This window comes from Solanum pennellii, chromosome 12 (genome assembly GCF_001406875.1).
Source record: "Solanum pennellii chromosome 12, SPENNV200".
Lineage (NCBI taxonomy): Eukaryota > Viridiplantae > Streptophyta > Magnoliopsida > Solanales > Solanaceae > Solanum > Solanum pennellii.
Genome location: NC_028648.1, coordinates 21,465,914 through 21,493,585, shown reverse-complemented (window position 1 = coordinate 21,493,585; position 27,672 = coordinate 21,465,914). Strand labels below are relative to the sequence as shown.

The 27,672-nt window shown below is 33.3% G+C and overlaps 1 protein-coding gene across 9 annotated transcripts; it reads left to right on the top strand.

Annotated features, from left to right (window-relative positions):
• Nucleotides 1–12,020: 12,020 nt before the first annotated feature.
• Nucleotides 12,021–25,985, top strand: LOC114075146. 9 transcript variants are annotated; one of them, XR_003575532.1, is made up of 11 exons: nucleotides 12,021–12,364; nucleotides 14,201–14,290; nucleotides 15,582–15,653; nucleotides 19,479–19,568; nucleotides 20,559–21,294; nucleotides 21,372–21,619; nucleotides 21,701–21,904; nucleotides 22,005–22,047; nucleotides 22,188–22,292; nucleotides 22,525–22,927; nucleotides 25,688–25,985. XR_003575532.1 is itself a non-coding variant. In XM_027913449.1 (5 exons), exons 4-5 carry the CDS (start codon nucleotides 15,646–15,648, stop codon nucleotides 16,570–16,572), a joined length of 795 nt encoding a protein of 264 aa, XP_027769250.1. In that variant the 5' UTR covers nucleotides 12,021–12,364; nucleotides 12,491–12,612; nucleotides 14,201–14,290; nucleotides 15,582–15,645; the 3' UTR covers nucleotides 16,573–16,880. The 9 variants fall into 9 exon arrangements, 3 of the variants coding, with proteins under 3 accessions (XP_027769250.1, XP_027769251.1, XP_027769249.1); XR_003575534.1 differs by having other exon boundaries at nucleotides 20,791–21,294; nucleotides 22,005–22,292; XR_003575533.1 differs by having other exon boundaries at nucleotides 20,574–21,294; nucleotides 22,005–22,292.
• The last annotated feature ends 1,687 nt before the right edge of the window (nucleotides 25,986–27,672 follow it).

The following is a 27,672-nucleotide window of genomic DNA, read 5'->3' as shown; positions in this document are numbered from 1 at the left end:
CAACCATAAGAACCATAAACAGTAAAGAGTTAGTTGTGTGACATATGGTTTGTCTAGGTATACACCAAAGCTCGACGGTTCAAAGATATCACATCTACCAATTGACCTAGTATATCCGACATATGTTCACTACGAAAAATCCAAGGGGAAACCTACTTATCCAGATGCAATTAATCCTTGCCTGTAAAGAACACAATTATCTGTACATTCCTATGTTATAACCATTCCCCATCAATATGGGGGATTATTGGGTATGTAGCAAGAATTGATGGGAAATAGAGGGAAGGAGAGGAATTTGAAAAGTTGAGAACTTGAAAAGTTGGGAACTTGAAAAGTCCTCTTATGCTTTAACAAAAAGGCATTTGTCTCTCATCTGTGATGAAAAGAAAAATAGGAGAGTTTAAATATAGAAACACTCCTATTAATTGTTAAAAGGGTTGGAAAGAGGGACCCCCTCACGCCATCGTCATCGTCGCTCACTCCTCTCGGCTTTGGCTTTGGCAAATGATCGATCGAGAGATTATTTTTTGGACAAAGTTTATTTTAATTATTTAATTAATTAATTAATTAAATTGCCAAAAATGTTTTCAAATAATTAGTTAATAACAGAATTTGGAAATTAATCAAAATGTTTCAACTTTTTAGTTGACTAACTAGACCAGAATCGGATCCGCGCGCGACCCGTTTTATTTAAACTTTTCCATTTTATTTAAATTTTCCGCCATGACTGTTCTGAAAGGTTGCAGCTTTCAGGAATAGTCAGTACTATTTGAAAGGTTAGCAAACTTTCATTAATGGTCATGTGAATTCTGAAAGGGTTGCAACCTTTCAGAACATATTCTTCTTGCCTATAAATACCACTCATTTTTCAGAATATTTTCGAACGAATTTTCTGATCTTCTTCTTCTTCTTCTGTACACATTTTTCTTCGTATACTTTCCTGCTGTTGATTGGTTCGCTGACAGTAGAGCTTTGGTATCTACACTCTGCTGATTAAGATCATTTACCCTGAGAGGTTATATTCAAAATCAAACATCGGATACTAATAATTTCCTTAAGGGGACACTGTGAGTTCAGTGGAGTTGATCTTTTTCCGATTTAAAAAGGTTATTCCAGATTGTGTACGTTTTTACAAATTTTAGTTTTTGTGAATTAAAATTCTGTTCATCTCTCTTACTGATTCTATAAATTTCAGTTATTTCGTGTTTTTTAACAATTTATTAGAATCAGTAATTTCTGCTTTTGATAACACAGATTGACAATAACTTGGTAAATTAGTATTAAAACAGGCTTAAATTTTTTCAAATGGCTTGTCTATGCCTAAATTTTTTAAAAATTAGACTGCTTACATTTTATATAATAAATGTACATGCAAAATCATTTCTATACAGTACCTTTCTATACAGTTCCTTTTTTTTTATATATATATATATATCTTTAATTTGTACCTATATCAATATCATACGGTTAAATAATTTATTTTTAGATACCACATATCATATCAAATTGATACATATAAATCAGTTCAAAAAAAAAAAAATTAAACCATAAAAATTATTTTATTAACGAATTATATACACAAATAGTTGGAAAAAACAGAAGTCTCAAATAGTTTATAAACATTTGTTTGAAAGCGCAAATTAAATCATAATTATATAACATATTCAAATCATATATATATATATATATATATATATGTATGTATGTATACATATATACATATATATATATATATACACATATATATATATATCAATATAATATAATTAGCAATGTTTATTTTTTAAAAAGGTTTTAGTCAATTACGATCACTTAAAGTTGTTCATATATTTCACTTGGACACCTCAACTTATGCTTGTACCTATTGAACACCTTATTTATTCAAAAATCATTCCTATTAGACATAAAATACTGACATGACAAAAAAAATGTGTTCCACACTCCTTGAGCGCGTATAGCAATAAAAAATCATATTTTTTCTTTGTCTTTTTATTTTTCAACTTATAAAATGGCATCTTCTTCTTCACTGCACCATCCTCTAAGTACGTCTCCCTCTCTTTCTCTAGCCCTTTTAATTTATTTTTCTTTTTTCTTTTTGTAAAGTTATTGTTATATATATCTGAAGCTCAAATATTCTAGTAACATTCTTTTTTAAAAAAAATTAAGAATGATATAAATTGATTATTTTTTTCATTTAGAGTCATTATTCTTAATTATATAATTATGGTAGTAAGTGATTTTAAATCAAAAATGGTGAAAAGCTTTGTAATGGCATCATATTTTGACGACGACGAAGAAGAGGGGCGGGTGCAAGGGCGGCGTAGGGTAGGCATGAGTTGATTGAAAATACTTCATTTTTTTTTATTTCTTGTTTATCTAATTGCCATGTGTTATCATGTTATTAGTCTATTGGTTATGTATTTTGTGTTTGAAAGACACAAACTTCCATCTTTCACCAAATTTTCATTTTGTGTTTAATAAGTAAAAAATTCTTAAGATTAAAGTGTTTAATAGGTACTATCCTTAGTTAAGGTGTCTAACTGAAATATGCGGAAAACTTTAAGGGGTCGTATATTACTTAAGCCTTTTTAAATTCACATATAATACCAAACTAATATAATAGAAGAGTTCAAAATATTTGACCAATATGTAACACCTCAAAAGTCAAAAGAACTAGACTAGAGCCTCATCTATCAAATAATGACTAAAATGATGTTTCCAGACCTATACTAACATAATAAAGTTGATTTAGAACTATTAGAGCCTAAACGTCAAAGGAAGACCTTGACATACGGAAACTAGTGAAATAGAACTACTAGATGTCCTTATGTTTTGTGAAGGTTTGGGAGTGTCGTCTGAAGTCTAAAACTTGGAAAAAAGACTTCAAATAGGTAAAATAATATTTATAGGGTCAAAACGTCCATTTACAACTCCCCAAGGACCACCCGAAGGGTCCTTGAGGAGGACCCGGACATTGGCAAACAGGCCACCAAATAAGCATGCGACAACCAAGATTCGAAGACAGCCACGCGTCGCGCCCTCAACATTGAAGAGGCAAAAGTGCCTCGCGACGTGGGGCCTTAAAGAGTCTCACTTCCTCAAACTGGATTTTAGAAAAAATAATTAGAATTTTCCCTGCGACGCACAACCACTTCGCAGATTCGTTCATGTCTTTTTAAGTTGATTTGACTTCAAAAAAAGACACAATTAAGTGAGGGGTATTATGGGTAATTTAGGGGGTGACTATATATTGATTTAGGGTCTGTTTTAAGTCATTTTTTACCCATTCAAATCAATTCCCAAAACACTCTCACTTCTGTCTAAAATTCTCTCTTTACTCAACCTCCATTGAAGAGCAACTGAGAGCTTGAAGAAGAAGACACATTTCTCAAGTTTTTTACTTCAATTTCATGGGAAATCATCAATTAAGGTATCGGGATGTTGATTCATAGATTAGTTTCTCCATGAAGCCTTTCAAAACTTCTAATTTCAAATTCTACATTGTGACAAAAAACTAGGACTTTTGATCTAGCCATGGGTTCAATCCAAAATCATTTTCCTTATGTTATATGACTTGAATTATGAATATATTGAGATTAATTTTATGATTTATATTGTGAAAATCTTTCAGGAATCCATGTGCAATGTTGAAGGATAAATTTAGAACATATGAACACGATGCATTGTAATTGATGATTATCTAGTCACAAAATCTTGTTTCATGCCTATTTTGAGGTAGATAGGGGGTGATCATGATACTTGATTACTAACCTTGAACAAAGGGTAAATTCTAGGGGTTGTATATATAATGACGATTATTGTGCATACACTTTGAATTTGCTTGCAAGGTACATGGCTTATGAAAGGATGCAAGAAAGATAATTGAGATGTTTTTATTCTCTTGAATCTTACCTATTGTGTGGCATGAATTATGTATATTTTAGTTTATCTCTTGTGTTTATTGAAAGTATAGTACTCATCAAAACACTATATATTGAGATTGTGAAAGTGCTACTCACATATGTATGTTGATTCTAGGATGAAAGTATATTCTCACCTAATGAATCTAAGAGCTTTATGTTGAATTGTATTGAACGAAGATGGATTAATATTCACACATGCAGATACAATTAACAATGGTAGTAATGTTGGGAAAGTATACTAAGCACCAAGAGGATATGACCAATAAGGAAAAGACCCTTCCGTTAATGCAAGAGGTTGGTCATCCTAGTGATATTCATAAGATGGGGGCTCCTCCGCTAATGCAATAGGTAGAGTCCTTAGAAGCAATATCCCTATCCCTTAATTACGTTTCCGCATAGGACTTAGCTAGTGGATACACATAGTAGCTAGTATGTAGGTTTTACCTTGGCAAGTAGAACACCCTTTTTTGGTGTGGGGCTTTAGGACACTGGATTCCATGCAAGCTCTCGTGGCCTATGTCGGTTATAGTAGATCTTTCCTAAGTAATAAATTAACGAATGAAGTATGAATTAGCCTATGATATCCTAATAAGTGATTTAAGTTCAAGTGGGGGTATGGGACTGCACTTTCTCATTGCACTAGTAGGTTTTGAGGGATGTTATAGGGAGTTCTTTGTAGTGATGAAGTAATATGAGAATATGTAAGTTGTATGAATAATAGTTGAAGTGAACATATCCTTATATCCAAATGTTTCTCATGATGTATGTATTTCACTTATGATTATTGGTATATGATGAATGTAAATGCAATGTGTGTTGACCTAGGAAGTGCTAAGGTCATGCCTCCATTATAGTTTTGATGTTTTTGAGATATTGTCTTATGTGTTTCCTTGATGATATAAATGGCTTTCAAAACATCATAAAATACATACTTTGCATGTAAATGTCCCTTTCTCTTATTTTATTGGTTTTTATGCATTTCTACATACTTAGTGCACTAATTGTACTAACCCCTTTATCCCCTTTTATTTTATGAGTGAAGGTTCCAAATAATTGGTTTGCTTCTACATCCTTGAAGAAAGCTTGGACTTCTATTCTCCAAGACATTGTGGTAGGCCCTCAAAAATTCGAGGACATATGCACTAGTTGACACTTTATGATTTCTCTATTGATGTAATAGACTTAGTAATATTCTCTTATGTAATTCTGTTCTAATAGACTATTGTGTTTAAATGGCTAAAGACCCTATTTTGTAGACTTGTGTTGAACTCTTATAAATAAATGGTGTTGTGAGACAATATTAGAGTATGATCATGAATCGCTTATATTGTTAAACGAGGAGTCTAAGTAAACTCCATAAACGAGGAATCTAGGTAAACTCCATATATGATATGTGAGAAGTATAAGTATGCTTCACTATATATAAAAGTTTTAAATTTTCTGCATTATTTCAAGTACATTATGCCATGAAGATTATGCTAAGAGGCTTGTCTGAGACCTCTTCAAGGTCGAGTACACCGGTAGGGGGTACTCTCCGCTTGTTACAAACTTTGTATTAGAGCATAAGGTTCTAGGATGATATTAGGGTTGATGTCACACACACCACATCAAGTAGTGTCTTATTCATAAATGTGAAGCGCGCCACCTTTATGAATAGGAGGTTACGAGATGATTAGGAACCTTTCTTTCTTCATTATTCTATGGTCGTGCTTGGAGTCTTCACACTATGTATTTAACTCTTTCCTTCTAATCCTTTCTTGTGATTATAGGCCATGAATACAAGGAATAATAATGCTAGGAGGGTCGAAGAGGAGAATGTGAGTGAGGTGGTTCCCCTTCCGGCTCCTTAAAATCCTCAAGTCCCTATTGAAGAAGGGGCTATGTCTAATGTTGAGATAAGGGCTCCCATCTATAGTTTGACTCAAGTGTTGGTTACTCAAGTTGCTAGAGATGCTAGGGTGCAAGTGAATCCCAATGCTAGCACCATCGCTTCAAGGATAAGGGATTTCACAAGGATAAACCCCCCTACATTCTTTTGCTCCAATGTGGAAGAAGACCCACAAGGGTTTATAGATGATGTATTCAAGGTGGTACATGCCATGGGAGTGACCTCTCAAGAAAAGGCAGAACTAGTTGCCTATCAACTCAAAGATGTGACTCAAGTTTGATATGACAATGGAAGGATGAGAGGCCGGTTAGAGAAGGTCAGGTTACTTGGGAGTCTTTCAAAATGACTTTGTTTGATAGGTTCTTTCCTTTGGAACTAAGGGAGAGAAAAATTCAAGAATTCAATCAATCTTCGCTAAGGGAATATGAGTGTGAAAGAGTATAGCCTCATGTTCACTCAACTATCCAAGTATGCTCCTACCATGCTGGGAGATTCTGGGGCCAAGATGAATAAGTTTGTTATGGGGATATCCGATTTTGTGATGAATGTAGGTCAGCTATTGTAACACCTCATATCCAAAAACAGACAAGACTTCAGTTTTTTAGAAAGTGCTGGTGCAATCTATGGTCACCATCTACGGATCGTAGTCTGATCTACTCGTATTATGGGTCCGTGGTTCACCACTATATCCCCTCCCTAAACTCAGCTCAGAAGATTGACTAAGTCTTGATCGACGGACATACCTACGATTCGTAAGTTAGACCATGGTCCTTGGATCAAAACTCCTATTACCCATCCTCTGAAATGAACGATGGACGACCAGCGCCGATGGTCGTTCAATATAAGGTCCATAAGTCTGACCGTAGGTGATGGTTAGCAGTTAGTTAGGGGGAAATTACTTATTGGGTCAACTTCAAATGGTCATAACTCTTAAAACAAGACAAATTAGGTGTCCTATGACCTATTATATGATAGATAATTGAATCCTCTTTCCAAGTCCACCGAGTTTGCTAAATTCTGACCTCCGAGTAAAACATTATGCCCATTTTAGTGAAGGTTTGTCGAACAGACTCAAACGACGGACCGTCGATTGAACGACGGCCCGTCAGTCCAGGTCATCGATTTCTCTGACACTAATTATTTCAGGGGTCTTTTGGTCTTTTCCTGCTTTGTTGGATCCCTAAGATACGTCGTTCGGACCCTAAATCATGTGATTTTAGTTAGTTTAAGCCTAGAAACATAACTAAAACTTACCTAAGTAAAATCATTAATCAAAACATAGAAAATTAGAAGCAAGAGAGGAGAAAAAGGTCAAGAACCCTAGTTCAAGAATTCAACAAGGTTCCATCAGTTCTAGACCCAAAATCTTGAGATATCTCCGTGGAATTCATCACCATATATGTGGGATTTCACTAGTGTGTTTCTTTCACCCATTAGGTCCCTAGTTTTCAGTCAGTTTTTTTATTCCAATATCATGACTAGACTTAGGTTTTCTTGAATGTTAGAATTATTGGGTTCTTATGTATTAAGAATGATCCAAATCAGATTAGTATGTTAAATATTCAGTTTATCACATAAATTTCAGAATCCTAGCTACGTATTTCTTTAGTTCTTAAATTACACATGTTAGGCCAAATATTTCAGTTATACAATTATACATGCCTCAGTTATTAATGCACCATTATCAGATTAATTGTTGCATTCTCAGTTTGCATGTTCAGTTTTGAGCTATCCAGTATTACAGAAATGAAGTCATAATATGTTAATCACTTAATCCATTGGGAGTAGAATAATACCGAGTTGGACTAGGATTCAGTCTACTCAAATAGTCCCAAAACTATTAGCGAAGTAGGTAAGTAGGTTTTAAGTCCACTATATGGGCATCAGTTTAGTGATCATTCCAACACGCCTTTATACCTCTGGCAGGGTATATTGGTTCCATTCGTTGAGGCGTACACATCGGACTTCACATTTAACCCTTGTGGTTTTATTATCGGTTATTAGTATCTCCAACAGTTTAGTCAGACTCTATTGCGTTGACCATATTTACAGTTCAGTTCGTATTCAGTCTAAGTATGTTAGAAGTTTGGTCATGAATCCAGTTAGCTCAGAATTTAGTATATCATGTTCAAAATATTATACTTATTTTTGTGCTTATTCTATTATGTATTATTTAAGATTTACTCTATCCTACATGCTCAGTACCTTATAAGTAATGACGCATATGTCCGCTACATCTTCTCGTGATGTAGGTTCAGGTTTTCAATATCCAGATCATGCATAGATCGATTCTCGATCTCCAGTTCAGCAGAATCAGTGGTGAACTGGTTCTGCTTAACTTTTAGGATGTTGTGGGGTCTGTCCCAACATCCCTTTTTAGATAGTTTATAGGCTTCATAGACTATAGTATTTCAGTTTGGAGTTGTTTTCATTTATTAAGACTCAAGGGCCTTTATGGGCAAAGTTATGACATGACGTATTTTTCCCTTTTATTATGTTTTACTCGTGTCAAAGTTTAGGTCTGTCTTGCCGCTGATTTAACTAGTCCGGTCAAGGGTTCGCTTGAGGGTCAGCAATGGTCTTCGAGTGTCAGTCTCGCTCAGGATGTAGGCTCGGGGCATGACAACTAGTCTATTACGAAATATTTGTTATGCAAACAGGGATTCCAAATTTGATAGCATCCACAATACTGATCTTTGCTGGATCAATTTATCCCACTTTATAGTTTTCTAATATACTATGATAAAATATTTTCGATAATACGTCTTGAAAATTCTTTTTATCACAACATCACAAGGTTGAAATTAGTAAGATACATTGATTTTGATGTATTCGTGATACTTTATGTATAATATTTTTTTATGTGAAATCAATAAATATGATACATAAATTATTAAGATACAATGATTTTGATATAATGAAAATTAAATTTCATCAAATCTCAAATGATTCTTTAAAATTCATGGACCCACTTATATTAATTTATAGTGGTATACATACATACATACATATACATACATACATACATACATACACACACACACACACACACATATATATATATATATATATAAAACTGAAATTGAAGAAAATAAATGCATCATGATAAATATTAAACTTGTAAAAAAAAGTTCATAGAATTTGTATAAAGGTAGATGAAAAGTCTTTTCAACTAAATTTGATAGACAACTAAATTTGTATATCAAAAAATAAAATAATAGATTTTTGGAAAACAACTTAAGAATTCAACTTTTGACTTAAACTCTTTTCACTTTTAATAGAATGATCTTGTTGACTTATATTACTAAATTCTAAACAAAATAAATTTCAATTACTCCATTCTCATAGTATTTTTTACATGATTTTAATTTGAGGTATCTTTTTAGTAGTAACAATTAAGGGTCGAAGAAATTCATAAAGAAACAACCAAAATGTCCAAAAGCAAAATTGTCATCACGCTAACCATTTGAATTTTAACACGACGGAAGCTATTTTAAATGTAGAATGCTTATGTTTAAGAAAACTATTAGTCTTATTGTTGCATATATGTAATGTAACTCTCATTTTTATTTGAAAATTAAATTATTAAATCTCATATTATATATAGTGTGTGTGTGTATGTGTTTGCAACACTATATTATATAGACAATAGATTAACACTATAAAAATCTTTCATTCACAGTAATAATCTTTTAGAAAACTTTATTTAAATTACTTGTATTTAAACAAAATAATATTACATAAACTATTCAAGTATTATCAAACTCATCATGTATTGATAGAAATTTTGTCAACTAAGAAACACTTAAAAGAATATAACACAAAAACAAAAAAAAATAATTCCATAACAATGCAAAATGATACAAAATTACATCAAATATGGGTTGCATACCAAATTTATTTTGAAGAACCATACATTAACTTCAAAATGGAAAAGAATAACTTAAAATCATAAGCTAACATTAAAAAATCTAAAGGAATATATATGTCTCAACACTTGAACTATATAGTAAGAAAACTTCTTTTTTAAATTTCATAATGGCGTTAATAGTTCTTTTCCTCTGTTAGCTTTTTGACGACATGTATTTATATCATCATCTATGAAAACGAAAAGAGAATAGTAGATAATAGAAAAGAAAATAGTATGATCATAAGAAACAATTCACTACTAATTATAGTGATATTTAGCTGTCTTTTCACCTACAAAATTAACAGAGTACATTGAATCATAAACATAAATTTTATTTTGGTTTCAAAATTCAAAGAGTTACTGAATTGAAAAAGTCATTCATTATTGAAGTGTAGTTGTTGGACTTCATATTCCACCATTATGTAATTAAGATATTAGTATTCAATAAATTGATTAATTTATTTTGATTTAGTAGAGGGCAAAATGGTAATTCATCTTTGAATGTTGGAGCTTCCCACTTATAATAATAATAATACTAATAATAATAATAATAATAATAATAATAATAACAACAACAATTATAATAATAATAATTATATGATATTTTTCTTTTCTAGAATTAGAAGCAAGGCAAATTCTTCAAAACATTTGTAACTATGTTTATATGGTATCAGAGCTACGGCACGGGGTGAAGAGTCAAAAAGAAATCAACCAACCAAAAAGAAAATCTCACCTTACCATTTGACTTCAAACGACAACCCAGGAAACTTGATCACGGAAGTACAACTGCAAGGTAAAACTCATGAAGAATGAGCTTGTGCAATGCGTACATCATTGTGTGCTCGAAGCAAATGGGGATTTATTGAAGAAACAATCACACAATTGGAAGAAGGTTCCTCTAAGTTGGAAGGCTGGTGGACAGTTCGTCTATGATAGTATCATGGATTTGAAATACCATTGAACCAACTTTGTGTTCAACCATATCACATATGGAGAATGCAAAATGTCTCTGGACAGAAATTATGGAACGATATTTAGTTGCCCATGGACCTCGTATTCAACAATTGGAATTCGATTTGGCAGACTGCAAGCAGCGTGGTATGGCATATACAATATACTATAAAAGGATGAAAGCTATATGGGAAAAACTAGCAAATTATGAACAAATTCCTATTTGTACATGTGAAAGATCCAAGTGTAACATAGGAACACAACTATAAAATTGATGGGTGGAAAAAAAAGTGCATCAATTCCTTATGGGATTGGATGACACACTTCATGGGATTGTTAGAACCAACATGCTTGTTGTAGACCCATTGCCGACTGTAAACAGACTCTACTCTTTTAATCCAGCAGGAGAGGGTGAATACCATCAATCCTGAAAAGGAAGAAAGAGGTGAGGTCTTCGTACTTGTGGTTCAAACAAATAACAGAACAAGGATACGGGGCGAGGTGAAGGAAAAATCAATAAATTATATTCATTGTAAACGTTCAAGGCATGAGGAAGATTTTTTCTTTCAACTTATAGGCTATCTGGACTGGTGGAATGATCGCCCTTGAGGAGAATGATAGAGTAGTGGAAAGCTTAAGGGGCTTCCACAATAACAACGGACTGGGTCAAGCATTGGACGTTGTAGAGGAAGAGCAGTACGTGCTAATGCTGATCAAACTACTATCGAAGTTGCTGTAAGATCGGGAACAACTGGCCAAGAAAATGATATGAACTGTTTTGTCTTGAGCAATGAATAATGGTTTATTCTACGTGATATGGTGAACAACCATAAAACTGGTGCGGACGAGAGGATGACATGTAAACATGAAAAAATTTCATGGATAATTAACACAGGAGAATCAAACCATATGACTAAAAACTTGTAGTGCACGAAGGACTTGCATGAAATGGTTGGTTCACTACAACATTTTAGGCCTACGGCCACACTAAATCTTGACAACGCTTGTAAAATGTTGCCTAAAATATTTTTGGCTACACTTTTAAAGTGTAGCCAAAGTTTTTAACTTTTGGCAACAACAATATTGGCAACACTTCTAAAGCATAGTCTTTAATACTATAGGCTACACTTTATAAGCGTTGTTATAGTATGAAATAAATGGCAAGAATTATTTATATATATGGCAACACTTTTAAGGTGTCCTATTTATTATAATTGTAATAACTACACATTACAAGTGTGGCCTTAAATTTTTCACTAAAATTTTATATTCCCTCCAATATTTTCAACTCTCCGTCCCATTTTTATTGGCCAAAAAAAAATAATTCATAAAACATTATATTTTCTCGTTCTCCAACTTTACTCTTTCTCCAAAAAAGCTTTTTACTTTACTCTTTCTCCAGATTTCTCCAAACATTATCGGTGTTACTCTTTCTCCAAACATTATCGACGAACTTTAGATGAAGACTGAAGGTGAAGAATTGATATCGATGAACTGAGCTAGAGATTAAAATGAGAAATGATATCGACGAACTGAACTTTAGATGAAGAACTGAACTGAAGAAAGGCAAACTGAGCTGAAGATGAAATGTTGAAGCTAAAGAAATGACGGGTGGAATGAAGAACTGAAGTGTTGAGCTGAAGATTCCTCCGATATCGTTATTTTCAAGCGCAAGTACTGATTTCAACAAGTGTAAGATTCAGCAATCGATATTCTTTTTTTTCCTTCTTAAGATTGAACTAAAAACAATTATTTTGTCAATTGATTTGATTTTAGTTTTGTGCTTAGAAGGAATAGATTAATTTGGGGTTTTTATAGCTTAAATTCCAAAGTAGGAGAAGAAAGTTCCGAAAATCTGAAAAACAAAGTGAGCCCTATGCATATTCAGCAAACGTGAAAGAAGGAATTACCACTCGGAAGACTTTGAGTCGGTTATTATAGTAAGCTCCCTGCTCTTTGCAGGATTTCCTGGTTCTATTTTACTTCTATTTTTTTTATTTAGTTGATTGAGGTGAGATTGTTATGTTAAATCTAATTACTTTGGAGTAGCAACTATTGTGTAAATGTCATATTTATATGTATGATTAACGAAAACACAGAGGCAGACATGTGGTTTTTGGTATGTATGAAGAATGAATGATGATACAAATAAGAGAACTGCCTTCAATGTTGATTTCTTAAAAACATACTTATTATGTGTCTGAATTTCCAAGGTGACGGCTAGTTTGAACCACCCGAATGGACTTTAAAGTGTCTATATCCCCAAATGCATAAGGGATCTCCATAAGCCCGTGACAATGTTCTAGTATTAACTCCACAATCTTGGGAAAAGTTTCCTTATCAACTTGTCATTCTGTAACAAATACCTATGATAAATGCGAAGTCTTACGACTTTGATAGATGTCCTCACTTGTTTCTCACTCGGCCTAGAGGAAAGTAGAGTGTATAATCTCCATAATTTCAAGCTCATGCAATTCGCAATTGTTGACAACCAAGTAGGTATCAGGGTAAACCTATGCAACTGTAACTTTTTCAAACTGGTAGGGAAGTGATATTTATTGGGATTTTAAATTTTTTCAAACTCGGAACAATCCAGACAGTTATTAGTACTGTTTCAGACATACCTGCAACTTAGAATGAGTGATTCAAGTTTATTAAGGACATCAAACTGAGAAATTTTATGGTTGAATTTTTTCATATAAATAAGAACAATTGATTTTAACTATTTTGTTACTTGAACTCGAAATTTGTTTTTCGCTTCACTATCTTGTTTGCTTGACTTTCACTATCTGTTAGATGGAGTCCACGTAATGGCTGAAATAGATGAAAATATTGTCCTTCTCTGACGAGCTTTTATTTGTGCACATACTGTCCATTATGTTTTTCTATGTTTGTAACTTCTTTTTACTATTTTCCATTCTCCTGCAACTTATTTTTTTGTGAACTTATTGTCTTAGCTGTCATGTTTTGTAAGAAGTCAGTATAGAATTGCCTTTTAGAGAAACTATATAGATTTTTTTATACGAAGTCAGTATTAGCTCAATATTCTTGAAACAAGTTAAACCAAGGAAAAAGAATCTCCATCACAGTATTAGCTTAGGATTCTTGAAATAAGTTTAACCAAGAAATTCAAAGGGGCATTTCAAAAATGATCTTACAAGCCATGTTCCGAAGTGCATTCTCAGCTGCCTGTTGCTGAGCATCCTTCCTAGTCTTACCCATCCCAACACCAACTCTCTCACCGATAAAGAAGACCTAAAGATTATTCAGGCTCAGATTCCTGAATATAAAAACTTATGCAGTTTGTCAAAATATAGATGCCAAAATAAATGTACACTTTTATATGATCAACAATGATCGGAGTAGCACTCTCATATCAAAATGAATTTTTTCAAAGATAGACACTAACTGACAGTTCATAAGCACCACAATTTTCAAACTCAAAATATCAAGACATACAGATCCGTGAATATTATTTTATTTGGTTGTTTTTTATTCATATGCTTATTTTTTTCCTTTTATTATTAGGCAGTGGGAATTAGAGGCAGAACGATGAGCTCTGTAGTTTGAAGACGCTCCTGGTTTCTTCTCTATCCCGAGTTTGTCGCTCCAAAAGAGGTACATCCCTTTACCTTTAAATTTTTCCTTTTTTTGTTTCAGAACAAGAGTGGTATGCGTTGTTGTGACTGAAATATTGAGCTTCTAGTTTGTATCAGTTTGTTAGTTGATATCATTTGATCTGTTTTCTTAAAGTTAACTTAGTCTTCTTCTATTTTGTTCAAGATGGTCTGTAGTTCTTTCAGTCGCAATTTTAAGTTTTCCTGCTATGTGTTCTGGGTTCTCGAAATAGGTTTGTAAAATCTGGTTGTTTACCTTTCTCTCGAAGTGTGTCTCATTTCTCTTTTCAACATCTTTTAACTTAGCATTGTATATCTCTATCTGGTTATTCTCAAATGCTATTTGATGCTATGGGGCTTCAAGTTTTAATGTTCAATTTGATCAAACATAGTTTGTCTAGGTCCTGATTTTGTTTGAATTTATTTTAGTACAGTTTGTATGGACTACATATTGTGGGCAAGTGAGATAAAATACTCAAAAACTATTTTGTTGCATTAAAGTAACTAAACTTTACACACTATATAAGTTACTTTTAAAGAGTTAGTTGTTAACTTACCCTCCAGACAACAACTGATCACCAAGAATAAGAAAATCCATGACAACAACTTATAGTACTGTTTGCACAAGCTGCCACAACTTATCTGATTGGTTGTACATGTTATACTGGTTGTGTTGTTGATTGAAGATAATTTGATCAATTCTATATTAATGGATCAATACTTGAACCACAAACCTATGGAGTCGTCAACTTTAGGTTTTGGGTCTTTGTCGAATGGTTTTGAAACTGCTTAGTCGTAAGATTTTTCCACTGCCACAAATTTCATTGTATTTGTGTACACATTTTTGTAGATTTTAATGATATTCCGGAAAATAGGTTAGGGAATGTTGGTTAAGCTGTTATAGTATGCATTTTAGAATCCTCTGCCATAAATAAAAGGTATGAAGCTTCAATGCTATTACCAATGTAATGTTCAGCTTTTAATTTCTTCACTTAGAGAAACTACATATCTTGATGCTAGTTATCTGTTGTTAAACCAGTAAACATCGATTAACTAATTTTCTTGTCTAGTTCTCTCCATTCAATCTATGTTACATAGAAATATGTACTTCAAGCATATTTACTACAGTTTACTATGAATAGATTGTGAGAGGAGCTAGTTGTACAACTTAAAACTGCTTCTTGATAGAACTTTTTACTCTTGATTAGTTCATTTAATTGAGTCTACCCTATTAATTTAATTTCTTTTTAATTCTTTCTATCCTATTAATTTTACTTATTTTTCCTTGGTAGTGTAATCAACATTCAAAAACATTTGTGGAGGATTCAAGGTTTGATTTCGACTAGCACAAGTGTCATGACTAGGTAAGAATGTTTAATCATATCATAACATCTGATTCTAATAACTTAATCATGAATTTTAAAATTTATTTGTGAAGTAGTAAATGATTTAATGATTGTTACTTACAGAAAGATTAAACATTGATCTTCTTCTAGGAATTCAAATATCCCATCCAAGGATTGGATGAAGTTAGCAAGATATAGCAAAGAGTATATCGATGGTGTTGAATCATTCTTAGATTTTGCTTACTCTTATGGAGATCCTCAAGGGGAGGAAATTCAGTGTCCATGTGCAAAATGTTGTAATATTCGCTGGACTCGAAGGAATGTAGTGTATGATCATCTAACAGCCTATGGATTTATTAAAGGCTATACTAGATGGATCAATCACGGGAAATGGTATATCAATTTTAATGTTGACGATGATATGGATTGCTCGCATGATGATATTGATGGGTTGTTGAATGATCAATTTAGAGATGTTGCACAGGCTGAAGGAGTTTATGATGGTCCAAATGAAGATGCCAAAAAATTCTATAACTTAGTTGAAGAGGCAAGCCAAGAATTATATCCTGGTTGTACTACAAGATTCTCTAAATTATCATTCACACTTCATTTATATTTGCTGAAGTGTCTACATGGATGGAGCAATGAATCAATCATTTCTCTTTTAGAGTTATTAAAAGAGGAGATTCCCGAGTTGAATATTCCTCCGTTTTTTAATAAAATCAAGTCTATGGTTAAGAATCTTGGTCTTGATTATGAGAAAATTGATGCATGTCCCAATGTTGCGTGTTGTTCAGGAATGATCATAAGGATGATGAATTTTGTCATACTTGTGGCGCTTCATGATAAATTAAATCTCCTGAAGTTGATAGTGAACTTGAGCCTTCAAAAAAACAACACTGAGTTTCAGCAAAGACCTCGAGACACTTTCCATTAATTCCTAGACTCAAAAGGTTATGTATGTGCTCAAAGACGGCAGATTCTTTGAGGTGGCATAAGGAGGAGCGTTCCAAAGATGGAAAGTTAAGGCATCCTGCTGATGGTCTAGCATGGAAAGATTTTGATAGGTTGCATCCAGATTTTGCACTAGATTGCGCAATGTGAGACTTGGTTTGTCAAGTGATGAGTTCAATCCATTTCAAACCACGATTATATCACATAACACATGACCAGTTATGTTGATGCTGTATAATTTTCCACCTTGGATGTGCATAAAATCTGAATATTCTATACTTTCTTTACTTATACCTGGGCCGCTATCAACTGAAAATGACATTGATATTTACTTACAACCATTGATAGATGAGTTAAAATTATTGTGGGATTTTGGGGTTGAAACATATGATGCTTCAAGAAATCAAACATTTCAAATGCGAGTAGCTCTTATGTGGACTATCAGTGACTTTCCTGCATATGCTATATTATGTGGTTGGAGTACAAAAGTAAAGTTTGCTTGCCCTTGTTGTAACTATGGCACTAAATCTCACTATCTTAAACATAGTCGGAAAATGTGTTATATAGATCATCTTGTTTTTCTACCCATGGATCATCCATGGAGATCTAATAAAAGATCTTTCAGTGGTAAACTGATGTGCTTAATAGCTTACATGATTTTGGAAATGTGTTCGGAAAGAAGAGAATGAGATCAAATGATGGCCCATGGAAAAAAAGGTCAATTTTTTTTTGAATTACCTTATTGGCAGCACAATTTGTTATGTCATAACCTTGATCTAATGCACATAGAGAAGAACATAGTTGATAGCATACTTGGAACTCTTTTGGATATTTCTGGAAAAACAAAGGATCAAGCAAAAGACCGATATGATTCGAAACATATGAGAATTAGAAAGAACCTTCATCCAAATGATGCTAAAGATAGTAAGAGAACAATGTTTTCAAAAGCGTGCTTCTCATTGAAAAATGGAAAGAAATCAATTTTTTGTGGAGTTTGAAAGACATCCAAGCTACCGAATGGTAGTGCCTCCAATATATCTATTTATGTGCACATGGATGAAACAAAATTTTCTAATTACAAAACCCATGATGCTCATTTCATGTTACATTACTTGCTTCCAATACCAATCAAAAGCATTCTTCCTGATCATGTGGCTATTCCTTTGTTTCATCCTAGTTCCTTCTTCCATCGTTTGTGTCAAAAAGTAATTACATTGAAGGAGCTGGATTGCTTAGAAGTGGGGATCATAGAAAAAATAAATCAGTTGGAGCGAATTTTTCCTCCTTCATTTTTTGATATAATGATTCATTTTCCTATTCATTTGGCAAATGAAGTGAGATTAGGAGGTCCAGTTCAAAATCGATGGATGTATTCCACCGAAAGGGAAATGGATACATTCAAATCATACATTCGCAACAGACATTATCCAGAAGGTTGCATAGCAGAGACACGAGTGGGAATAGATTGTATGAATTTATTCTCCAAATATCTGCATAGGGGTGTGCATACTAGATTTAACAAAAGAGACCGAAATAGTGATGAATGTGACTCAAGTGATGCAGAAACTTTGAGTTTGTTTCCTAACAAAGGAGTTCCTTTAGGAGCAAAGGAAACTGATCCAATCATTTTCGATGACAAGTCCATAAGTTAGGCACATATTAGGTACCTTAATTTGAATATAGTATTCTTTTGTATAATTAGTTTTTAATTTATTTTAGTTATAATTTGAACAAAAAATATTTTGTGTAGGGAGCATGAGCAAGAGGTTAATAATGAGCCACGAAGATCTAAATGGAGCAAGGCCAAAAATCATTGTCAAAACTTCTCTCAATGGTTTGAAATTCGTGTTTTGCAAGAGGATGTGCTTGATTTGCTAAGACAATTGTCTAGAGGAACAAGTTCCACGTTAGGCAGCGCGATGCAAGGCGTAAAACACAAAATAGTGGTGTTACAGTAGTTGCCTCAAGTACAAGCTTTGCAAGCTCAAAGGATAAAAATCCGATTGCTGGTGATTTGACTTATTATGATTGATAGTTGATATTCTTGAATTAGACTATTACGGTCATTTTAAGGTTTTTCTATTTAAGTGCGATTGGTATGCGGTTGAAAATGATGCTTATGGACATACTTATGTCCATTTTAACAAGAGATGCTCTCAGGAAGAGCCTTTTGTGCTTGAATCTCAAGTACACCAATGCTTTTATGTGCAAGATCCATATGATCAAGATAAACATTATGTTATGAAGACTATTCTGAGAGACTTGTTTAACATGTGTGATGAAGTTGAATCTAATCTCCCACAAAGTTATGACGACGAGCCATCTGAACATTTGATGGGACCATCTATACCAAAAGATAATGGTGAAGTACTGTTAAAAAGGACTGATGTGCCAGAAACAATTATTGATGTTCCTTCAAAATAATTTGTTACTCAACAACTTGAAGTGGAGTATGAAGAGGAGTTTGAAGATGAGTCCGTAGATGAGTTTGAAGATGAGTTTGAGTACGAGTCTCAAAATGAGTATGGATATGAGTCTGAAGATGAGCTTGAAGATGACTCTGAAGAAGAGTTTGAACATGACGCACCATGAGTTTCATTATTTTTGTGATTACCATATAGTGGTTGCTTACTCTTTTTTGTAATTTAATTGTTTTTTTTTGTACAAACACTAAATGATATCTTATATGTGGAATTGAAGATTAGATCACTACAATGTTTAAGTATTTTATTGCCTTTTTTCATGCGCCTAATTGTTGTTTGGTCAAGTAATTTATGTTGGCTTCTTGTTTGATTATTAATTTACAAAAAAAACATGTACGCCTAGCTGAATATTGTTTTATTTGGATGTTTGTTATTTATATTCTTATATGTTTCTTTTTATTTTCAGGCAGTGAGTATTAGAGGCAGAACACTGAAGTCTGCATTTTGTGGTAGCTCCTGGTTTTGTCTCTATCCCGAGTACCTCTATACGAGAGAGGTACATCTCTTTACCTATAATTTTATATTTTGTTGCCCTTTTTTTGTTGTTGGATGTAATGTGCAATTGATTGTGGGATATACTTATATGATATTCCTTAAGCAACTAAAATTTTGAAATTTGAAATTGTGGGAAAAATCAATGTCAGTTGTAGTTATAACTTTGTTATATTTGAAATTGTGAAAAATATTGGTTACATTTGAAATTGTGAAAAATACTGGTTATATTTGAAATGTCAATTGCAGTTAGAACTTCTGCACTTCACTTCTTCATACGAAGAGATTTAGTTACATTGGAAGTGAAGTGATGTAGCTAACATAGTTTATGACATCTAGTATATGCTTAAATGTAGTGAAAGCACAACAGAGTTAGGGAAACCTTTTCTTGAGAAACAGACTCAAATTGTATCACTGTACAATTTAATCCGATACAAGGATTAAGCTTTGTTGCTTGATATATGGAATAAACCCGAGATACAGAATTCTATTAACAAATCTTTATGCAACAGGCATAACTAAGGAAAATGAAATAGATTATGTACCTTCTAGCTGCAAAACCAGATGATATTTGACTTGAAGTCTCAATGAAGCTCTCAGCTTTGCTTCAACAATCTTAAGACTTTTAAAACTAAGACTTGGTGTTCTCTAAGTAGTATATAATCATTTTGTTTCATTGAATGACTAAGAACTGCTAGATGATTAAGCATAATAAACAAATAACTACAATTTGAATGAAAGAGAATAAGAACATCTACAGCTATATTTCTTTTTTTTTTTTTTGCAGAGTAGTAAAAATTGATACAGATAAGGAAGTTGTAGGAAATGAGTAAGATTAAGTGGAGGGAAGTAAATTTAATTACAGGCCATATCTGAGGTTTAAATTTAATTACAGACCATATCTGAGGTTTACTTACCAGAGGCCATCTGTTAACCTTATATCAAAATTATATTGCTGCTACCTTTCTCACTTAAAGAACCTATTATTTTGTAGTTTTACTTATTACAGTGAAAGAAGTCAAAGAGCGCAAATGAAAACGAGAAGAATGAATCAATCAACAATACAAAAGAAAAAGGGTTTGAATCTAAACAAAGCTCAAAGTCCATTGAAGAATGTGAACACTTTTTAGATTAAGAGAGAACATGTTGCAAATGAACGCAATAACAAAGCTAAAAAAGAGCATGCACCAATAGGGAAGAACTTAGTACTTCACATATGATTACAGGGAAATATAGAATAAACCGAGGTTATTTCAGTCTGGAGAGTCCATTCAAGAGAAGAAAATTAAACTTCCTATGCACAAATTCGGGTTCCCAATGTCGTCCAAGGAAGGTGCTACTACTTCTGTACATGTGACTGGAACAACACTAGGTAATGAACAGAAAAAATAGTATATTCAGGATCTATTAAGTGCAAACAGGTGAAGAGGAAGTTGGTCCTACCGGCCACTACTGCAAAGAAGATGATGTTTATCATGATCTACCAAACATAAAACAAGGAAAGAAGAATTCAGTCCTACCAGCTACTACTATTGATCAGTTTTTAAAACAACAAGGGATAGTCATAGGTGATGAAAGAAATCTGGTTAACCACACAGAAGCAAATGTCGAGTGTATGCATACTCCTCATTCTATTCATGAACATAATAAAAGTTTGGATGAATAAGAAGAAATCGGCAAGGATGAGTTTGTTATAGACGAGGGAGATGATATTGATTGTAGTGCAAAAGGTATGTTTTAAATCTTGTAAGATTTATTTCTCATTACAAAAGAACTTCCTTATCTTTTGGTTGTTACATCGATCTAGGTTTATCGAAGCAGAAAAAGGTTTGAGGAAAAACAACATGTAAGAATATTCATGCAAGAAATTTGGAAGAAAGGGAGGAGGTGACATTTGATAAAGGACAAGCAGTTGGTCCTACTGGTAAGATAGTGTCAGAATTAACCTATTTTATTGGAACAATTGCAAGGAATACTAGATTCATCAGCTTGATGTACATTACTTGGCATGCGGTGTCAAAAGATATTAAAAAGCGCATGTGGAAATAAATCAATGTAAGAAAAATTAGTTTTGAGATAAAATATTTTATTGTTTATTTTTACTATTGAAGCTAAATATATTTTATTTTTGCATAGTCTAAATTCGTAATACCAATAGAAAGAAAGAAGTGGGTGATGACTGCTCTTCGTGATGCTTGGTGGAAACACAAACATGTGATTAAAGAGAAACATTTTGATAAAAATAGTACTTTTGAGGATATGCCAGCGAAACGTCCTGATGACATTCCAAAAATTCAATTGTGCCAGTTGATCGAGTATTGGCAACACCCAACTGTTCAAGTAAAGCTAAAATAGTGCATTTCTACTCTTTGACATATTTTGCATCAAATCCGTTTTCTTATTTATTTATCAATTCAAACATTTTTTAATCTAATTACAGGCCATATCTGAGGTGAATTCTAAAAGCCGGAAACAACAAAAGTGTAGGCATCGAATGCGACCGATTAATTTTGCAAGAATACGCTTGGCATTGCTAATACTTATCAGCCATATGAATTTCCTTTTTTCATACTTAATTAGAACATGTTGATTTTTTCAAAATTTCTTTTTATATAATTGGTAGCGAGGATCAAAAGAAAACAACGAGGAACCATCACAGTCTGAAATGTTTATTGCAACTCGTACAAAGACAGGAAAGGAAATTCAACCCGATACCACAGTTGCAATAGTAAGTTTTTAAAAAGAATTATTGGTAAATTTGATTCAGAATTAAAATTTGTATATTGTGTACAGTGTGAGTACATTGTATTTCGTTAAGTATGTCTTCTTCTTCTTCTTCTTCTTGTGCGAGTACGAACTGATATTAAATATGTTTTATTTTGAATTCTTCGTTAAGTTGATTTTAATCGTAAAGTAAATAATTCTTACAGTTAATTAGGAATGTAAATTTTATTCAACAGTCTAAACTTCAAAATCGTCAAAATTCTTGAGAAACAATTGATGATGCCTTTAGGGCAGTGTTTGGAAAGGAGAAGCCTTGACGACTTAGGTGTTATGGCAGATCAGTGACAACAAGTTCTCTAAAAGAAGATGAGGAAATTAACAAGATAAAACAAAAGCATGCTAATGAAATCAGTTCTCTGAAGGAAGAAATGAATGAAAAAATGAATGAAACGAGCGATGAAATGTGATATTGTTTTCTTCAAAATTGCTGCAAAACAACCCTGGATTGAATGTTCAAGATATACCGGGGTTGTTGGATCTAACCTTGTTTCACCGGTTGATGCAAGTAGAGCACAAGCTCTAAGAGGCCAGAATATTCCAAATTCTTCAGGGTCAACTCATGATCCAATTCTTCAAAAGGTACTTTTTAGTTCTTAAGGCTTTTCTCTCTCTCTCTCTCTCTCTCTTCTTTAAGTATCAAATTATGAAGATAGTTTTCTTGTTCTTCTTGGTTGTTGGTTGATCCTGCACAACAAGATCATTATAGTTAATTTGTTTGTGTAGTTGTCGCTGATTTGTGTGTGTAGTTGTGGCCACAACTTCCTTGTTAGGATCTTATGGGTGCAGGTATAGAATCAGTGTACATGTTGTAGGATCAGTTTATATAGTGATGGAAATTCTGGAAATTGTTGATAACACATCTTTGTCCCATCTTGTACTTCTATTAAAAAAAGTTTCACGATTTTACGTGGTCCTAAACTTTGACCTGGAAAATGGTAAGGCATTTGTGGAGAAATATAAGGAGGGCAGGTTTGAGTATATCCGAATATGTTTATGTAGTACATGTTTCTTGTCATTTCTTATAATGGCTCTATTTGATAAATCTTACATAGAGGTCTGTCCTGCTTGACTCACACTCTGGAATGCTAGCATTTTGACCTCCTGCACTGGATAGTATCACAATTTACTATACTGACGTCAACACCCTGAATTTTCCTATAACTTACCAGTATCTGCACTTTCCATTTGGCTGTGATTTTTCTAAAAATTCTGGTTGGTTGTATTGAAGTAGAGGTAGCATGGGCTCTAAGGTCATGCCTATGGTTAGTGTGATCAATCTCATGTTGAGCATGAATCAAGTGCCCCTCTGTGGTAACCCCTTCCTGCAAGTTAGTGGTTTTCTCCTTACACCCCCCATCCATACCTCCATAAACTTCATCAGTAAGACCAGCATCAACATCAATAAATGGGGTGACGGGGTATTGGGAGCATCGAGTCAATACCTATAATCTTGTTATTTTAGTTTGTTTTGACTTGTTCCTTTTACATAGTTAATTATTTTGAGTGGCTGATAGAGATGAGTCACTTTTTTACTCTTAAAATATTTGAGTTCCATGATTTGTTGCAATTCTACTGGTGCCCTCCATAGCAGTATCATGGACTGGATGTTCCTGCATATCTAGGTTAGTATAAATATTATGTGTGTGAATTTTAGATAGTATGCATACCTGGTAGTGATGGTGCCTGTTGCATATTATCATTTATTTACTTCTGCTGAGGTGAGAAAGGTCTCCATATGGTATTAGCATGATGTTGCTCTTGGTGTCTCGTTTGCTTCCTTGTTTGGGTCTGCCAGTGATCTTCATGGTCAACTATTTTTGGGTCCCGTTTGGTCTGTCCTACATGTTTTTTGGTCATTGTTGATCTGTTATGTTAATTTTTCTATGTGTTTCTTGACTTTCTATTTTTTCATCCATTGAGTCATACAGTGCACAATTCTTGTTGTTTCATCTAAGATTTGGATTACCATCGTTTTATACACCATGGTGTTTTGAAATGCTAATGGGAAAATACGTAAATCCAGAGAGTAAGTATTGGTGTTGTATAATTATCAGTTTTGTTCTTTTGAAATGTTAAATCCACAAACTCTGAGAAAATAAGTATTGGTGTTGTTTAATTGTCAGCTTTACTCTTTTGAAATGGTACAAATCTATAAAGTGAATTATAGGTGTTGACAGCTTAGCTCTTCTTATAGTGAATTATTCGTGTTTTCTTAAAGTTAACTAATACAAACTTTTGCGATCTGATTTGTTGGTTTGTTTTGATTGTTAATTATATTTCATTTTAAATGTTTATAGGAGAATATAGGTGCTCTAATTTGAAGGATCCCCACGATATAATCTCATCTCATTGAAATTAAAGTGGATGATCAATGAATAGTTTTTTAACTATTGCAAATGTTTGAATACTTTTTGAACTATTCATGTGTACACATATATTTAGAATATTGCTTTATAAGTATGTGTATTTACACAAGATTATCTTTTGAACTTTATTAAAATTTATATATTTGAACTACTTATTAGCTAATTTGATGCTTGAGATTATTTATTGCAAAACAATATTGGTGTTTTAAATTAGAAATTGTGGCATATAAATATTTTATAGCTTACCACACTTAGAAGTGTAGCCATAGGACTATATCTTGTGGTATGCATATAGAAAAGGCAACACTTTCAAATTGTGGGCAATATGGAAGAAAAGACCACACTTGAAAGTGTAGTTGGTAAGGCGACACTTTTAAGCGTAGCTGAATAGATAACACTTCTAAGCGTAGTTGCAAAAGTGTAGCCTTTCGGCTATGCTTTTATGTGTAGCTGATCAGGCAACATTTCTAACCGTAGCTGGAAAAGTGTAGCCTTTTTGCCTTTTAGGCTACGTTTTTAAGTGTAGCTTGGCAGGAAACACTTCAAAGTGTAGCTGAAAAACCGTGGCCTTTTTGTATTTTAGGCTCCGCTTTTAATTGTAGCTGATAAGGCAACACGTGAAAAATATTGCCTAAACTCTAAGGTAACACTTCTTTCAGCCACACCCAGAAAAGTGTGGCCTAAAGTAAAAAAGTGTGGCCTTTTATAAAAGGCCACACTTTTGCATAGTTTAGGCAAAACTTTTTTTAGGTGGTTAGAGGCCTAAAATATTGTAGTGGATGTCCCCTGGGACTTCCATATGGACAACATACAATAGCTACAAAAGAGGGATCGGAAAAACTTAGGGAGAACTTGAAGCTTAAAAATTTTCTCTATGTGCCTAGCTTAAAATGCAATTTATTTTTCGTATAACAATTGATAGATGAAGTTGATTGTATTGTTTAATTCGCAAAAAAAATTGTGTGTTATGCAGGGCAGCACTTCAACGATGTTGATTTGTGTGGGTGAACGAAGGGATGGACTCTATTATTTTTGGGTGGTACCACAAGCTATGACAATAAAGAATGGGACAGACTCGCTTAATCTTTGGCGAAAACGTCTAGGGCATCCTTCATTAAGGGTTACCAAGTTAGTTTCCAATGTTATTTCCACAAATTACAGTGAGATGATGAATAAAACTTGTGATGTTTTTAAACGAGCTAAACAGACTAACAATAGTTTTCTTTGAGTGAAAATAAAGCTTGTGACGAGTTTGAACTCGTTCATTGTGATTTATGGGTCCATACAGAAATATATCTTCATGTGGTGCTTCATATTTTCTTAAAATGTAGATGACTATTCCTATGCAGTATGGATATTCTTGTTAATTTATACAAAGGAAGTATTATACATGATGTTAAATTTTCATGCCATGGTGGAAAGACAATATAATAAACAAGTTAAAATTATTCAAAGTAATAATGGGATGGAATTTACTTGTATGAAAAATTATTTTCTTGAACAGGGAATTGTTTTTCAGTGTTCTTGTGTCGAAACCCCACACCAAAATGGTAGGGTGGAGAGGAACACAAGCACATCTTGAATATCGAACGAGTACTACGTTTTTAGGGATATCTTGCAATTTATTTGTGGGGAGGTAGGTTACTTTGATTAATAGAACTTCTTTAATTTTAAATTGAAAAACTCTGCATGAAATTTTGCATAGAGACCTCCTTCTTATGGGAACTTCAGGATCTTTAGTTCATTTGTGTTATGATCATAATCAGGGAAGTAACGGAGATACATTTACAAGAGTCGCAAATGTATTTTTGTTGGTTACCCACCCATATGGAGAAAAGGGTTGGAAATTATATGATCTTCAAACTAATGAATACTTTATTTTATTCCCGTTTAAACAACAAGTTCTCAGTTCTTATGAGAATATTAAAAAAAGTTATTGTTGATAATTGATCGGTTGATGATGATTTTGAAAGAGACATTGGAGTTGAGCATTATGAACACCAACCAATGATCAGTATGTCTGATTCACAAGTTAATAAGGTGCAAAATTCTCAAGAAATGGGGGAAGGGGACATGTCTAGTATCCAAAATGTAGAGGCATCAAAAATAATAATGAACCTCAATTGGGTCATGGGTATAGAATAAAATAACAATATGCTCACCTATGCAATTATGTTACTAATACCGTCGGGAAATTGATTCATTCCACTATTCACCTGCTACAATGCATACCTCATGTACGCCTTACCTAATAACCCATTATGTGAATTGTGACAAATTTCCTTTGCAATATCGAAATTTTATTGCAGCTATTACTCTAGATCATGAGACATCATCCTTCTCAGAAGCAGTGAGATGAAAGGTCGAGACAAGCAATGCAAATTCAAATTGAGGCTCTTGAAAAGAATGAGACATAGAAAATTAAAAAATTACCACCAGGAAAGAAAGCACTCAGGTGCAAGTGGATTTATAAAATAAAATATCATTATGATGGTTCTGTGAAGTGACACAAAGCACGACTAATAATATTTGGCAATCATCAAAAAGAGGGAATTAGCTATAATGAAATATTTGCTCCAGTTGCCAAGATAGTTACAGTGCAAACATTTTAGTTGTAGCTGCAGCAAAGCAGTACGAGTTACATTATATGGATATTCATAATGCTTTTCTTCATGGAGACTTTCAAGAAGAATTCTACATGAAAATGTCTCTAGGCTTCAAAGTACAACATTCTGATATGATTTGTAGACAGCAAAAATTAATGTATGAATTGAAGCAGACCCCAAGATGTTGGTTCACAAAGTTATCAACTTCCTTGAATGAGTATTGTTTCATGCAATCCTACTTTGACTACTCATTTTAACTTTACAGAAAAATGATATACAACTTAATGTTCTTATTTATGTGGATGACTTGATAATTTCCGAAAAATGATCTTAGTTCCATCTAAATATTCAA